At 40.8% G+C, this 15,136-nt stretch overlaps 1 protein-coding gene across 2 annotated transcripts in view; it reads right to left on the bottom strand.

Moving 5' to 3' along the window:
• Window positions 1-739: 739 nt before the first annotated feature.
• The window catches only part of LOC135112275 (uncharacterized), a 33,650-nt gene continuing 19,253 nt past the window's right edge, over window positions 740-15,136 (bottom strand). The window contains exons 2-6 of one of the 2 annotated variants that reach the window (XM_064026564.1): window positions 7,894-8,018; window positions 7,682-7,801; window positions 4,583-4,723; window positions 4,383-4,477; window positions 740-4,266 (exon numbers count right to left, since the gene is read on the bottom strand). In XM_064026564.1, the coding sequence (XP_063882634.1) occupies window positions 3,819-4,266; window positions 4,383-4,477; window positions 4,583-4,723; window positions 7,682-7,801; window positions 7,894-7,992 (903 nt within the window). In that variant the 5' untranslated portion in view covers window positions 7,993-8,018 and the 3' untranslated portion in view covers window positions 740-3,818. Of the gene's footprint in view, window positions 4,267-4,382; window positions 4,478-4,582; window positions 4,724-7,681; window positions 7,802-7,893; window positions 8,536-15,136 lie in introns of those variants that run through there. The other variant, XM_064026563.1, reaches the window with a different exon arrangement.

Raw genomic sequence — 15,136 nt, 5'->3', positions numbered from 1 at the left:
GTTAAACATTTTTTTCTAAAATGGGGCTACCACACAACCCACACCCTCCAATAAGTTTACAGATGTTTAAGAGCTTCCGCCTAGTACTCACCTACACCTCCTCCTGCTCGGAGTAGGACATCCACGCAAAACACCAAAATAGTCACAGGAGGCACTGTGGGAGTACCGCTGGCATCCAATATGTGCTAGGGTGGTGCGCTAGCACATGTAATAATGTTGAAATCTAGGGATGACAGCAAACACTGTGTAAAATATCTCAGTATAATAACAAGACTGCCAATTACAGATTAGACCTTTATGAACCAGAGGCCGGCCGCTGACTATCATGCGTGTGTGACACTACCTAAGGAGTGATTGAAAAATAGAAGGGGAACGAGAGGCGTCGTACATACAAATTAAATACGTAATTGATAAATAATAGTAATAATGATAACAATATATATATATATATATATATATATATATATATATATATATATATATATATATATATATATATATATATATATATATATATATATATATATATATATATATATATATATATATATATATATATATATATATATATATATATATATATATATATATATATATATATATATATATATATATATATATATATATATATATATATATATATATATATATATATATATATATATATATATATATATATATATATATATATATATATATATATATATATAATAAATATATAATATATATATACTCTTCTGACTATAAGAAATTCTTTGACTACTTAACTTCCAAAGTGGAGCACATTCTGACCCTCTTCCCTTTTGCAGAGATCTCCATTCTTGGAGACTTCAATGTTCACCACCAGCTTTGGCTTTCCTCTCCCTTCACTGACCATCCTGGTGAACTAGCCTACAACTTTGCTATCCTCCATGACCTAGAGCAATTGGTGCAACAACCTACTCGTATTTCTGACCGTCTTGGAGATACGCCCAACATTCTTGATCTTTTCCTGACCTCTAATCCTTCTGCTTATGCTGTCAGTCACCCTTTCTTCTCCGTTGGGCTCCTCCGATCACAATCTCATATCTTTATCTTGTCCTATCGCTCCAATCCCTCCTCAGGATCTCCCTAAGCGAAGGTGCTTCTGGCGTTTTGCCTCTGCTAGTTGGGGGGACCTGAGGATATATTTTGCTGATTTTCCTTGGAATGACTACTGCTTCGGTGTCAGAGACCCGTCTTTGTGTGCTGAGCGCATAACAGAGGTGATAGTGTCTGGCATGGAGGCGTACATTCCTCACTCTTTTTCTCGTCCTAAACCTTCTAAACCTTGGTTTAACACAGCTTGTTCTCGTGCTATACTGTACATGATAGAGAGGTGGCCCACAAAAGGTACTTAAGCCTTCCATCACCAGAATCTCATGCACTTTATATTTCTGCCCGGAACCATGCCAAGTCTGTTCTCCAACTAGCCAAAAACTCCTTCATTAACAGAAAATGTCAAAACCTTTCAAGATCTAACTCCCCTCGTGATTTCTGGCATCTAGCCAAAAATATCTCTTCTTCAACCAGATGGCACCACTGCTATCACATCTATTTCTAAAGCTGAACTCTTTGCTCAAACCTTTGCTAAAAACGCTACCTTGGACGATTCTGGGCTTGTTCCTCCCTCTCCTCCACCCTCTGACTACTTCATGCCACCTATTAAAATTCTTCGCAATGATGTTTTCCATGCCCTCGCTGGCCTAAATCCTCGGAAGGCTTATGGACTTGATGGGGTCCCTCCTATTGTTCTCCGAAACTGTGCCTCCGTGCTTGCACCTTGCCTAGTGAAACTCTTTCAGCTCTGTCTGTCAACATCTACCTTTCCTTCTTGCTGGAAGTTTGCCTACATTCAACCTGTTCCTAAAAAGGGTGACCGCTCTAATCCCTCAAACTACCGTCCTATTGCTTTAATTTCCTGCTTATCTAAAGTTTTTGAATCTATCCTCAACAGGAAGATTCTTAAACATCTATCACTTCACAACCTTCTATCTGATTGCCAGTATGGGTTCCGTCAAGGCCGCTCTACTGGTGATCTTCTGGCTTTCCTTACTGAGTCTTGGTCATCCTTAGAGGTGGTCATTTTAGAGATTTTGGTGAAACTTTTGCTGTTGGGCTGTTGCCTTGGACATATCAAAAGCCTTTGATAGAGTCTGGCACAAAGCTTTGATTTCCAAACTAACCTCTTACGGTTTCTATCCTTCTCTCTGTAACTTCATCTCAAGTTTCCTTTCTGACCGTTTTATTGCTGCTGTGGTAGACGGTCACTGTTCTTCTCCTAAATCTATTAACAGTGGTGTTCCTCAGGGTTCTGTCCTGTCACCCACTCTCTTCTTATTATTCATTAATGATCTTCTAAACCAAACTTCTTGTCCTATCCACTCCTACGCTGATGATACCACCCTGCACTTTTCCACGTCTTTTCATAGACGTCCAACCCTTCAGGAGGTAAACATGTCACGCAGGGAAGCCACAGAACGCCTGACTTCTGATCTTTCTAAAATTTCTGATTGGGGCAGAGCAAACTTGGTATTGTTCAATGCCTGAAAAACTCAATTCCTCCATCTATCAACTCGACACAACCTTCCTTCTTCAATGACACTCAACTGTCCCCCTCTTCTACACTGAACATCCTCGGTCTGTCCTTTACTTATAATCTGAACTGGAAACTTCACATTTCATCTCTAGCTAAAACAGCTTCTATGAAGTTAGGTGTTCTGAGACGTCTCCGCCAGTTTTTCTCACCCCCTCAGCTGCTAACTCTGTACAAGGGCCTTATCCGTCCATGTATTGAATATGCTTAACATGTCTGGGGGGGTTCCACTCGTACTGCTCTTCTAGACAGGGTGGAATCAAAAGCTTTTCGTCTCATCAACTCCTCTCCTCTAACTGACTGTCTTCAGCCTCTCTCTCACCGCCGTAATGTTGCATATCTAGCTGTCTCCTAACGCTATTTTCATGCTTACTGCTCTTTTGATCTTGCTAACTGCATGCCTCCCCTCCTTCCGCGGCCTCGCTGCACAAGACTTTCTTCTTTCTCTCACCCCTATTCTGTCCACCTCTCTAACGCAAGAGTTAACCAGTATTCTCAATCATTCATCCCTTTCTCTGGTAAACTCTGGAACTCTCTTCCTGCTTCTGTATTTCCACCTTCCTATGACTTGAATTCCTTCAAGAGGGAGGTTTCAAGACACTTATCCACCAATTTTTGACCACTGCTTTGACCCTTTTATGGGACTGGCATTTTAGTGGGCATTTTTTTTATTAGATTTTTGTTGCCCTTGGCCAGTGTCCTTCCTACATAAAAAAAAAAAAAGATAACTTTATATAATTATTATATATTTTTAAAATTTAATTAAATTACTTCCTCTACGCAAGATTTTTATATCCTGAGGGAGACTATTGAAAAATTCTGAACCAAAATTTATAACACTATTTTTTGATAGTTTAGTCCTGAATACAGGTAAGGATAAATTTGCATTATTACTCCTAGTATTACAGGAATGCTCTCTAAATTTGAACACTGAATTAGGACCAATTGTTTTAAAAATCAATAAATAACAAAGTGAAGTATTTATGTATTGAAGACGTTATTAAAAATGTAGGGCTGGGTACCCTATTAGTGGTAGACTTAATCCAAGCAAGATCTTTGTTTTACTAAACATTCATAATATAGATTATGAAAATATATAACTTTACATAAACACATGAAGTGAGGGTGGGGTAAAGGGGGACTTAGGAGTCTGTTAGAAACAAAAAAAGAAGTGTGACTAAGGATCATTTTATGAACCATTGGTCTAGATGTTCTTGTCAACAGGAAGTAGCTCAAGTGTGCAAAAGGCACACTGCCACTTGAAACCCAGGGCATCGTGGAATTTCATGGAAGCAGTGTTATTGTTTTCAATTACAACATAAGCCAGGAGACCTTTCTGCAGCAGCTGGTGTGCCAAGGCCAGGGTGGCTTTGCTTGCCAGGCCCTTTCGACGATGCTGCAGTTGCGTGAAAGTGTTACCCATCCAACCGTTTTTGGTCGTGCGAATCCACGACACTAAATTCTCTCCTGCCTCCTTCTGCAGTGACTCAACACTGTCTGTAGGGCTGCGTTTACGAATACTAACGGATGGGAGATGGGCAATGTCATGTCTTATACCATCCTCTGTGTCAAAGTAATTGGCCTTCCAGTGTGTCCAGACCATTAATGCATCTTCTTCCTTCAGGCTGCTCATGTAATATTGTGGAGACAGCCTACAACAGATAAAAACAACATTTGTATCACCAGCTCCAATGTTCAAAATCTGCCAAGCTTGATGTTTACTGTTAAACAGGTCACTGATAGAACACAAAGAACTAACACCACTTACTTAATGTCCAGTATTGCTGGTGTCTCGAGGTTGTATATATGTCCTTGGAACTTTACCTGAACGTGCAATCGCTGCCCACCAACGATGCCCAGTGACTAGAGAAGAATGTTTTGTCAGTACAGTAATCAGTCATGTCTTAATCTCAGATGTTTCATTTCATTCACAAATCTTTTTACCAAATGCAGAGTGATATAACTTACTGATAGCTGCAGGATGCTAGCGCAGCCCATCAAAAGCACTGGCTGACTGCGGTTCAAGTCAGGGATGTGAAAGAGAAAGCGGGCTACATCTAAGGCAGTGTGCTCTGCAGGACTCCAGAACACCCCAATGCACTGTACACCCTGTAAAGTCATACACTAACTTTACTAGACACCCTCCAAGAACTCCATATCCATTTGCCTTAGAGAAGTAAACACCTCTTTTATTGAGATCTTTTAACAACTCCAACCACCTATATGGCAGTATTCCTTATGTGAAGGCAGACTTATGCACGGTGACTTACTGATTAGAACCACACCACAGTAGGACAAATCTACGAATCATTCAACTTAGTTAGGCCTGTTTCACACAAGGCCACACAGCAGCGCCTTTCAACACACACACACACACACACACACACATACACACACGCACACACATACACACAAACACATTTAATTTTTCCGCACTCCTGTGACCGCTGGCGTGAAAGTCTTGGGTGACCAAAATGCCGGTCTTATCGAAATAATTCCCATTAGACATAGGTGTGACCATTCACGTCCCTTTCACCTTGTGCCTGTCTTCCGAAACACACACACACACACACACACACAGAGCTGTCTCTCTCTCTCTCTCTCTCTCTCTCTCTCTCTCTCTCTCTCTCTCTCTCTCTCTCTCTCTCTCTCTCTCTCTCTCTCTCTCTCTCTCTCTCTGTATAATTCCTTGGTTTTGACTCTGTATACTTCCTTGGCTTCACTCTATATAACTCTATAGTTTGTCCCCTTTTGGAATATTGCGTTCAGGCATGATACCCCTGTTACCAGAAGGACTTAGATAAATTAGAACGAGTTCAGCATTGAGTAACGAAAATGATGCTAAGCCTAACAAACAAATCTTAAAGAATTAAATCTATTCTCATTAACACAGAAACTAAGAAATGACTTAATAGAGGTGTTTAAAATCACCACAGACATTGATAACACGGACTGCTGTAAGTATTTTACAATAGATTTTTCAAAATTGCATACGAGAAAACGGTTGCAAATTTTTTTAGGAAATTCTTCACCTCTCATGAGTTAGAATATTACTTTTTTCATTGTGTCGCCAATCAATGAAATGGGCCTTCTTGAGATGTGATAGATTGTAACACGTAGAGATTCTTAAACATATCAAAAGCTTTTGATATAGTCTCGCACATAGCTCTGATCCTTGTAATCTTTTCTCGATAATTTCATCTCAAGTTTCTTTTCTGACCGTTCTATTGCTGTTGTGGTACAGGGTCACTGTTCGTCTCCTAATTTTTTAACAGTGGTATTCCTCAGAGTTTTGTCCTGTCACCCATTCTTCCTATTATTCATCAATGATCTAAATCAAACTTCTTGGCCTATCCAATCTTATGCTGATGATACTACCCTACACTTTTCCACATTTTTTTCGTAAAGGTTCAACCATTCAAAAAGTAAACAGTTAACACAGGGAAACCAGAGAAACTGACTTCTGATCCCTCTAAAATTTCTCATTAGGCAGGGGAAATTTTGTGTTGTTCAGTGCTTCAGAAACTCAATTCCTCCATCTATCAACTCGACAAAACTTTCCAGATAACTATCCTCTCCTCTTCAATGACACTCAAACTGTCCCCCTCTTCTGCAAAGAACATCCACGGTCTCTCCTTTCCTCATAATAATCTAAACTGTAAACTTCACATCTCATCTCTACCTAAAACAGCTTCTATGAAGTTGGGCGTTCTGAGTCGCCTCCGCCAGTTTTCCTCGCTCTTCCAGCTACTAACTCTGTGCAGGGGAGTTATCCGTCCATGTATGGATTATGCTTCACATGTCTGTAGGAGTTCCACTCATACCGCTGTTTTAGACAGGAGAAATGAAAATTTTTTCGTCTTATCAACTCCTTTCCTCCAAGTAACTGTCTTCATTCTTTCTCTCATCGCTGCAATGTTGCATGTCTTGCTATCTTCTATCTCTGTTTTCATGGTAACTGCTCTTCTTATCTTGCTAACTGAATGCCTCCCCTTTTTCTGCGGCTTCGCTGCACATGACTTTCTTCTTTCTCTCTGTCCAGCTTTCTCATGCAAGAGTTAACTAGTATTCTCAGTAATTCATCCCTTTTCCTGGTAAAATCTGGAACTCGAAAAAAAATTCAAATTCAATGTTTATGCAGTCTCTTCCTTAATGAAAAATACGGTTTTTAGTAAAATAACTGTATTTGATTTTGAAAAATTAAAATTTCAACATGCTTATGTTCCTAAAAACAAATGATCGTTTATCGCTAATTTGGAACCAAAGTATCAGCGATACAGATGAATCGATAATCCAGGAAAGATAATTATCGATAATCGATAACCAGATATCGTTATCGCGATAAAATTTATCGTGATAACGGCCACCTATGCATAGATTACATTATACCAATCTCTGTTCGGAAACTGGACTATCATTAGAAAGTAACCGTAGGTTTTATTGCTTATTTCTATTAAAAAGTTTGAGAGAGAGAGAGAGAGAGAGAGAGAGAGAGAGAGAGAGAGAGAGAGAGAGAGAGAGAGAGAGAGAGAGAGAGAGAGAGAGAGAGAGAGAGAGAGAGAGAGAGAGAGATTTTCTTTTTTTTTTATTTCTATGGTATCAGCTTCTTTACCAGAGAGAGAGAGAGAGAGAGAGAGAGAGAGAGAGAGAGAGAGAGAGAGAGAGAGAAAGAGAGAGAGAATTTTCTTTTTTTTTTATTTCTATGGTATCAGCTTCTTTACCAGAGAGAGAGAGAGAGAGAGAGAGAAAGAGAGAGAGAGAGAGAGAGAGAGAGAGAGAGAGAGAGAGAGAGAGAGAGAGAGAGAGAGAGAGAGAGAGAGAGAGAGAGAGAGAGAGAGAGAGGTTGAAAGTAATGGTGTTACATAAGATGACAAAAGTTCATGAGATCACTGAACCTTTGTGATGTGACGGATTGGCATAATTTGCTGAGCTAACTTGTAAACCTTGCTTAATTGCAAGCTGGTGGCTTACCTCAAGCTGTCTTTCCTCACCATTACGCAGCAGTCAGCGCTGGCAGGGCAAGGTTGTACGTGCGCTGGCTTCTCATCACATGAACGGTGTACTTACCTTGGAGATCAAGGCAGTGATGGTGAGACAGGAAGGACAGGGGTCGGCAGGCACCAGGATGGAGGTAGGATGAAGGTAGTGAATGCCGTAGTGCGACGCCAGACTCACGCTGCCATACACCTTGACACAAAATTACATGAGTTTGGGGCTCAGGATGAGAAAATCAAATTTGAGATACTTCCATATCCACTCACATGCAGGTGTGTACTCACAATGAGGGAGTGAGGCAGGTGGCAGGCCAGTCTCTCTTTCAGAATGTCCAGCTCTTCCTCTCCCACCTGGCGAAGGGTCGTATTGCTCTGCGAGAACATCGTGGTGAAGGAAGCCTTGGCAACACCTGTAATGCAAAAGAAGGAGAGCACTTCAAGAAGAAATGCACATTTTCCTGCTATAAAAAAAAAAAGTCAAAATAAAATGCGCTGGCTTAAGCAAGACCTTAATATGGAAATGTAAGTCTTAAAGCCAAGCTTGTTCATGTCAGCTATCTATTCAAGTCATATTTTATATATAAAAAGTTACAATCACAAATCCCAGACCCTTCACAAATCTGCCGCACCTGGACTAGCTTCCCTGAGCCACCACCTGTGTGGACTCAGTGCAGGGCTCAGACATGGGTGTACAGGGTCCTTTGTGACTCCTGTACCCTTTTCACCACAGTCATAACTCCATGTCACACTAAGTTGAGGTCACCAGACTGTTTTACCGACCCTCAGACAAGGGAAATACATAAAACAACACTTAACATCCACAGCTGCGAAGGAATCGACAACCACGTCTAGGAAAAAGTTAATATACAATAACACGTATAAGGTAGAGGTATAATACCCTGTTGGACTTTTACATATATATACATATATATATATATATATATATATATATATATATATATATATATATATATATATATATATATATATATATATATATATATATATATATATATATATATATATATATATATATATATATATATATATATATATAGGCGCCTTATCAAGATTGCATGTTTCACACTCTCATCCTTATGCCGACTCTTGCAGGCCTGTTGTAGTTCCTTGTTCGCTCCTACCAGGTTAGTTCCCTGGTCTGACCTAATGCGTTTAGGTGAGCCTCTTCGAGCACAGAATCTCAAGAGTGCAGTAATGAATATGTCCGCAGTCAGGGATGTCAGAACCTCTAAATGGATGGCCCGGGTAGTTAGACATGTAAAAATGCCCCGTCCTTGCTTGATCAGAAAGGGTCCAAAACAGTCCACCCCACAATAGTTGAAGGCTTTCTCTCCTATCTTAATTCGATCCTCTGGTAGGTCCGCTTGTCGTTGATGTGTGGTTCTCCAGTTGTTCCGACGGCAGGTTATACAGTTTCGTGTTATACGATCTAGCAAGCTGTGACACCGTGGGATCCATTATAATTCGCGCAGTAACGCCAAGGTATGCTCACGTCCAGAATGTCCAACTTCAGTGTGTGTACTTCTTCAGTAATGAGTTTTGTGACATGATTATCTCTGGGCAACAGTATGGGATTCCCCAGTGAAGATTGTCCATTATCATGTCTCAACCGACCTCCAACTCTAATTAGACCATCATCATCTAAGAACAGATCTAGGCGGCTGAGGTTACCTTTCACTACCATACCCCGATGCTGTAATGTAAGTCTTTCTGATGCAAAGCTCTCTGCTTGCATTATGCGCAAGACAGCGGTCCTTGATTCCTCCAGTTCTCTAGGCTTAATGCCCCCTGTCTTCATTTCTTCCATATGTCCACTTCCTCTGACACCAACGTAGGAATCTCTTTATCCAAGCAACTCCTACCAAGAGACGGTACCATGACGAATATCGTGTAATCAGGGTCTTGATGCTGTCTTCTTCACTATTGCTCTGTAAGGTTAACGCCGTACACTCCTTTCTCACCTTTGGATCACTGTCACTAAGATCTGAGATTTGTTGTGGGAATGTAGGCCAGTCCCTCTCATCCAGGCTCAAAATGAGGGCCCCCGTAGCCATCAAGTCTCACTGGTGAATCTGTCTCCTTCTACTCACCGAGAAGCATCGTCAGCAGGATTTGATTCTGAGCTGACATATCGCCATTGTTCAGGCTTGGTGTTCCGGGGTGGTTTTGAATTATCAATTACCACTGGACACTGTTCATTAGTATCTTACCTTTATATAATAGGTAAAGTCACTCTTGGTGAGTTTCTGTGGTTTTCAGGTGAATGTCAAAGGTGAACGTATAAAAATAGGTATATTTAGATATATGTACAGAATTGTGGAGAAGGGTGTGGCGCGTACGGGACAACGGATGTCCTCTGCGTGGTACAGCGTCACACCCTGGCAAGAGACTGCCGAAGCCGGCACAAGGGACGCTTAGCGCCTTCAAAAAGTGCTGACATTAGAAATAGGGGCGGGTTGACCGCACTCACAGTACATGAATATATTCATAATTATTACTCTCTAATTACATAAATAAGGCAAGGGAAAAGCTACTTATAGCTAAGAGTAATACATGCCAAAATACATTAGGGAGAGATTAACTATAGAGAATACTTAGATACTGTAATGTAGGTGCTATCGATTACTTATCGATGGCAATAAAAGGAGTATGGAAAGTTCCATGGTGTGTGTGTGACGTAGGGTGGCGTGATCATATCCGCCCCACCCTTATGCGCCAACACCCACTATTTGCACTTATGCATATATGTATACATACACTTATATTGCTAATCAAGCAAGGCATTATAAATACAATACACATTATTATTAATTATGTGACACCGTTACATCGCTCGGTCACCTACTTGACGCGTCCTCGCGAATACAGTGTACCTAACCATGTTATGTGTATGAAACTCCTTCATTAAGACGTTTACGTCTACTATCAAGATATATATACAAATTTAAGGCTTTCCTAACACACACATATAAGAATATTAACAAAAACATTAAAATAAGGCAAGGTGTCAGGATACTTGGATAGAGAATCCCAGGTTTCAGATATACTGGTAAGGATGTCTCTAGAGCCTCTGAAAACTCTTCTGTGTTTGAGAAGGAAAGAGTGGATAAGGAGTTTGTTATAAAAGAAATCCTTGACTTTGTCAAATTCTCCAGGGAAGTAACAGGGAAAACTCTATATGAAAGGTCTGTCGTAAAAGCTAAATTAATCCTAGAAGGGTAAGTGGTTAGTTTACTAGAACGTACATGACAAGCATCTTGTACCGCATAATGTCCTATAACCTCCTCATAGGTGGTCCCTTCTGGGCAAGTCACAGAGACGTAAAAGTTTTCTGTGAAATAAAAGTAATGATATCCATGAAAATTGCAATGGAAAATAGGTTTTGAAACCACATGCTTGTATGGACAGAGTGTTAGAGCTGCAGACGCCTCTGAACGTGTCAAGACGACTTCACAAATACCTTTTACTACAGGTAAGAAAGCAAATTGGATACTTGAACAATGGTACAAATGCAAGTATGAAGATTTACAACGTTTTAATTCAGTTAAATCTCCAATTGTATATAATGAAAAATCCTTGGCTATTAGCACTAAGGAAGGATTCATGTCCAGTGTCATCACAGAATTATTAACGGAAAATGGAAAAGGTTTAATCTCATAAGCCTCAAAATGATCCTGAGATTTAAAAGGTATGTTTACAATTATTGCATCTGTGGTCAAGGTAGCTTCCAGCAATGGGTAGTAATACTGGATCATGTCCGCTGCATACACTGGTGTCAATTTGTAGGTTGACTGACCAATTTCTATTGTGTGAAGCAAATCCTCTACAGGAAATAGTGAAGTTGTTACCCTGCCATTGACAGCATCCACCATGTTGCGAATTATCGCTTCATTAATGGAGAGAACTGAACCCAAGGAAGCTTCAAATACATGCAAAGCTTGATCTATAACCACAACGTGATTTATCACATCTAAACTATGTAAGGCATTATCAAGCACAGTTGTTAAATCATTTGAATACTGTAATAACTCATTGAGATTAGTTTCTAATTTAACTATTTTATTGTGATGTAGGTTCAGGACCTTCTTATTAGTAGCTGCAACCGTTATTAGTTGATCATAATGTTTCCTTAAATCCTGTACATCCTCGTCCAAGGCGGTGCCAAAAAGATATTGAGACAGTTGTCCCAACCCATTTATGAGTCCTCTTTTGGTACGAGCGTGCACTGGATGAAGGTTGTAGTCATGCTGAGATTGGTTCAATTTCCCGTGTAAGAATTCTACCCTTGCTTTTAAAGCTTTGATTATGGTTTGTGAGAAAACTTGTGTCTGGCTATGCGTTTCATCAGCAAGTAAGGATTCCAGTTCCTGTAAGGAGTTATCCAAAGTTTCTGAGACAGCGTCGAGGTCCGAAGTTACGGAAAATAAGGTAGAAAAAGGATATCGAACCAGAAGAACATCTTCTATTAAGGTTACTTCCCCAAGATGTGTGGTGAGAGCCCCCGGTTTGATATGCAACGCAGTGGACGCTTGTAGCACTTGCAGCATGCTCAAGAAGGTAACCAGGAGGCCCAGTGCCATCTGTAAGTAATGCAGGCAATTAGCTGCGTGAGCGAAGGTTATACCTATGCGTCTTTATAGTATTAGTAGAATTAAGGTTTGTAACCTGATCAGTAGTACTCTCTGTTGATGACTGGAGCTGAGCGTTAGTCTTCACAAGCCGATCACTATGTACTATCTCAGCAGTGTTAAGAAGAGGGTCATGCACCTCAAATTTGTTACCATGTAACTGGCGGACAACCGAGCATGGACCACTAAATTTAGGGGAGAGTTTGGAGGTCCTGTCCGGATAACGAACTTTAACTGTGTCTCCAACCTGTATCGTGACAGGGGTCGCACGCTTGTGTTGTCTAGCCATCATTTCTGCCCTAGAAGCTTGTAGCCTACTTCGGACTTTAGCATGAATGTCCTTGAAAACATGCATATGTTGTTTAACATAGTCATCTACGTTGTATACTGGAGTTTGTGGACTTGCCAACAAATCATAAGGAAGATTTTTATCTTCACCATATAATATATAATGTGGGGATTTCCCAGTACTTTCACACATTGAACTGTTAATGCAGGCACCAACGTGTGGTAACCAGTCCTCCCAGTCATCATGGAGACTGTTTACAACTGGACGAAGAACCTCCAGGATTTTCCTGTTTGCTCTTTCTACTATTCCATTTGAAGAAGGATGGTAAGCCACAGTGTATGTGTGTTTAATGTTGTACTGTGTACATATTCCTTGTAGGATTTCATTGCGAAATTCAGATCCATTATCACTTAACAACACTCGTGGTGCTGAGTATGGACAAAACAACTTAGTTACTAGCGCATGCGCTACATATTTAGCAGATTTTTCCTTTAAAGGTGAGAGAACCACGAACCTTGAAAAATGGTCTACACACACAAGTAGATACTGCGAGCCATTTTGACTCTTGGGTAATTGAAGAAGATCAATGGAGACAATGTCCCAAGGTCGCTCAGGTAGTGGATATTCCAGTATTGGGGCTGGTCCTTTTACCGCACCCTTGTGCTTTGCACATGATATACACCTGGCAACATAATCTTCTATGTCAGTGCGCATGGTAGGCCAATAATAGCTTTTACGCGCTGCTTGTAGAGTTCGCTCTCTTCCTGGATGTCCTGCACTTGGCATGTCGTGCACTAAGATAAGTATGACATGGACTAAACTCTCAGGAATGATGTGTTGTTTACTAGACTTTCCCATTTGGGGATTATGTCGACACAGAACATTGTCTGGTGACATGAAAAATTGAGAGAATGGTATATGTAGACGTGGAAGATTATCTTCTTCGCCTGACTCCAGAGCATGTATGACCTTAGACCATATTTCATGCTCTCGCTGTGCTTTACTTAATTCCTTCAAGGTGAAGTTATTTACAGGGATCGAGTCACTGACAGCTCCCACAGGCACATTTCGTGAAAGTGCGTCGGCTACTACATTAGCACGACCTGGCAAGTACTTGACTACTGGAGCAAATTCCTGCATGGTACAGTACCATCTTGCCACTCGTCCAGTTAAATTTTTCCCTTTGAAAAGTTCAATTACGGGTGCATGATCCGTGTAGACTGTAATTGGATATCCAAGGATAATGTCCTTAAAATGTTTTAAAGCCCAAACTACAGCAAGTGTTTCTTGATGAGTGACAGAGTAATTAGACTCTGCTGGATTAAGCACACGACTTGCATATGCTATTACATAGTTTTTGCCTCTGGCATCTGTCTGCATCAGTACTGCTCCCAGTCCTAGAGAAGAAGCATCCGTGCAAATAATGAACGGCTCTGAATGCTCTGGGAAAGCAAGTACAGGTGCATTTGTTAATAGTGATTTTAATTCATTGAAACTTTGTTCATGAGCAGCCTCCCAATGGAAAGCAACATCCTTTTTAAGGAGTTTAGTAAGTGGGGATGCAATTGCCGCAAAATTCTTGATGAAAGGACGGTAATATCCCGCAAGACCTAGGAAAGATCTGACATTCTCCACCGATTTAGGTTGAGGAAACTTCTGTACAGCTATGACCTTTTCATCCACCGTGTGGATTCCTTCACCATCGACTACATGGCCAAGGAATTTTATTTTGGCTTTTAGAAATTCACATTTAGAAAGCTTTGCTTTAAGTCCAGCTTCTTCAAGCTTCTGGAGGACTAATTTTAAACTCTCCAGATGGGATTCTTGATCCTTACTAGCGATGATTATATCATCCAGGTATGCAAACACGGTTTTGCCAAGTAAACCCGTGAAAATACTGTTAATCATTCTCTGGAATGTTAAAGGAGCGGATTTTAATCCAAAAGGCATGCGTAACCATTCGTAATGGCCACTAGGCGTACTGAACGCCGTTATTTCCCGTGAAGTGGGGGCTAAGGGAACCTGCCAGTATCCTGACAACAGGTCTAAACTAGAGAAAATTTTGTTTCCACGACCTAAGGACATTAGAAGGTCGCTCAGGACAGGTAAAGGATAATGATCATCCACTGTGACATCATTAACCCGCCGGAAGTCGATTACCGGCCTGAAAGATTTATCTTTCTTGGGAACCAAAAAGATTGGTGAATTCCAAGGAGAGCACGATTCTTGAATCACTCCCTTGTCAATCATGTCATGAATCATGTCATCTACAGTCGCCCTCTGACTATGAGGAAGACGATAAGCTGGTATATATACTGGCTTAGTGTTTGGTTTTAACCTAATGTGGTGTTCCGCTCGATCGGTCACACCTAAGGATTCTCCAGGTAGTGCCAGGACACTGCGATACTTCCCCAATAAGTCCAAGAGCGCGGGCCTCATTTCGGGGTAGTCCACAACATTGACAAACGAACATAGGGTTGGCGCCTGCCCCAGCTCGGTGTCAACAGCAGACTGACTCACCGAAGAGACGCAGGCTCCAGGCAGAATACTGGGTTCTGGTACCACTTTCTTGTCATAAACCAGGCACTTT

The sequence above is a fragment of the Scylla paramamosain genome, chromosome 23 (assembly GCF_035594125.1).
Source record: "Scylla paramamosain isolate STU-SP2022 chromosome 23, ASM3559412v1, whole genome shotgun sequence".
Taxonomy (NCBI): domain Eukaryota; kingdom Metazoa; phylum Arthropoda; class Malacostraca; order Decapoda; family Portunidae; genus Scylla; species Scylla paramamosain.
This window is presented reverse-complemented; position numbering and strand designations above follow the sequence as displayed.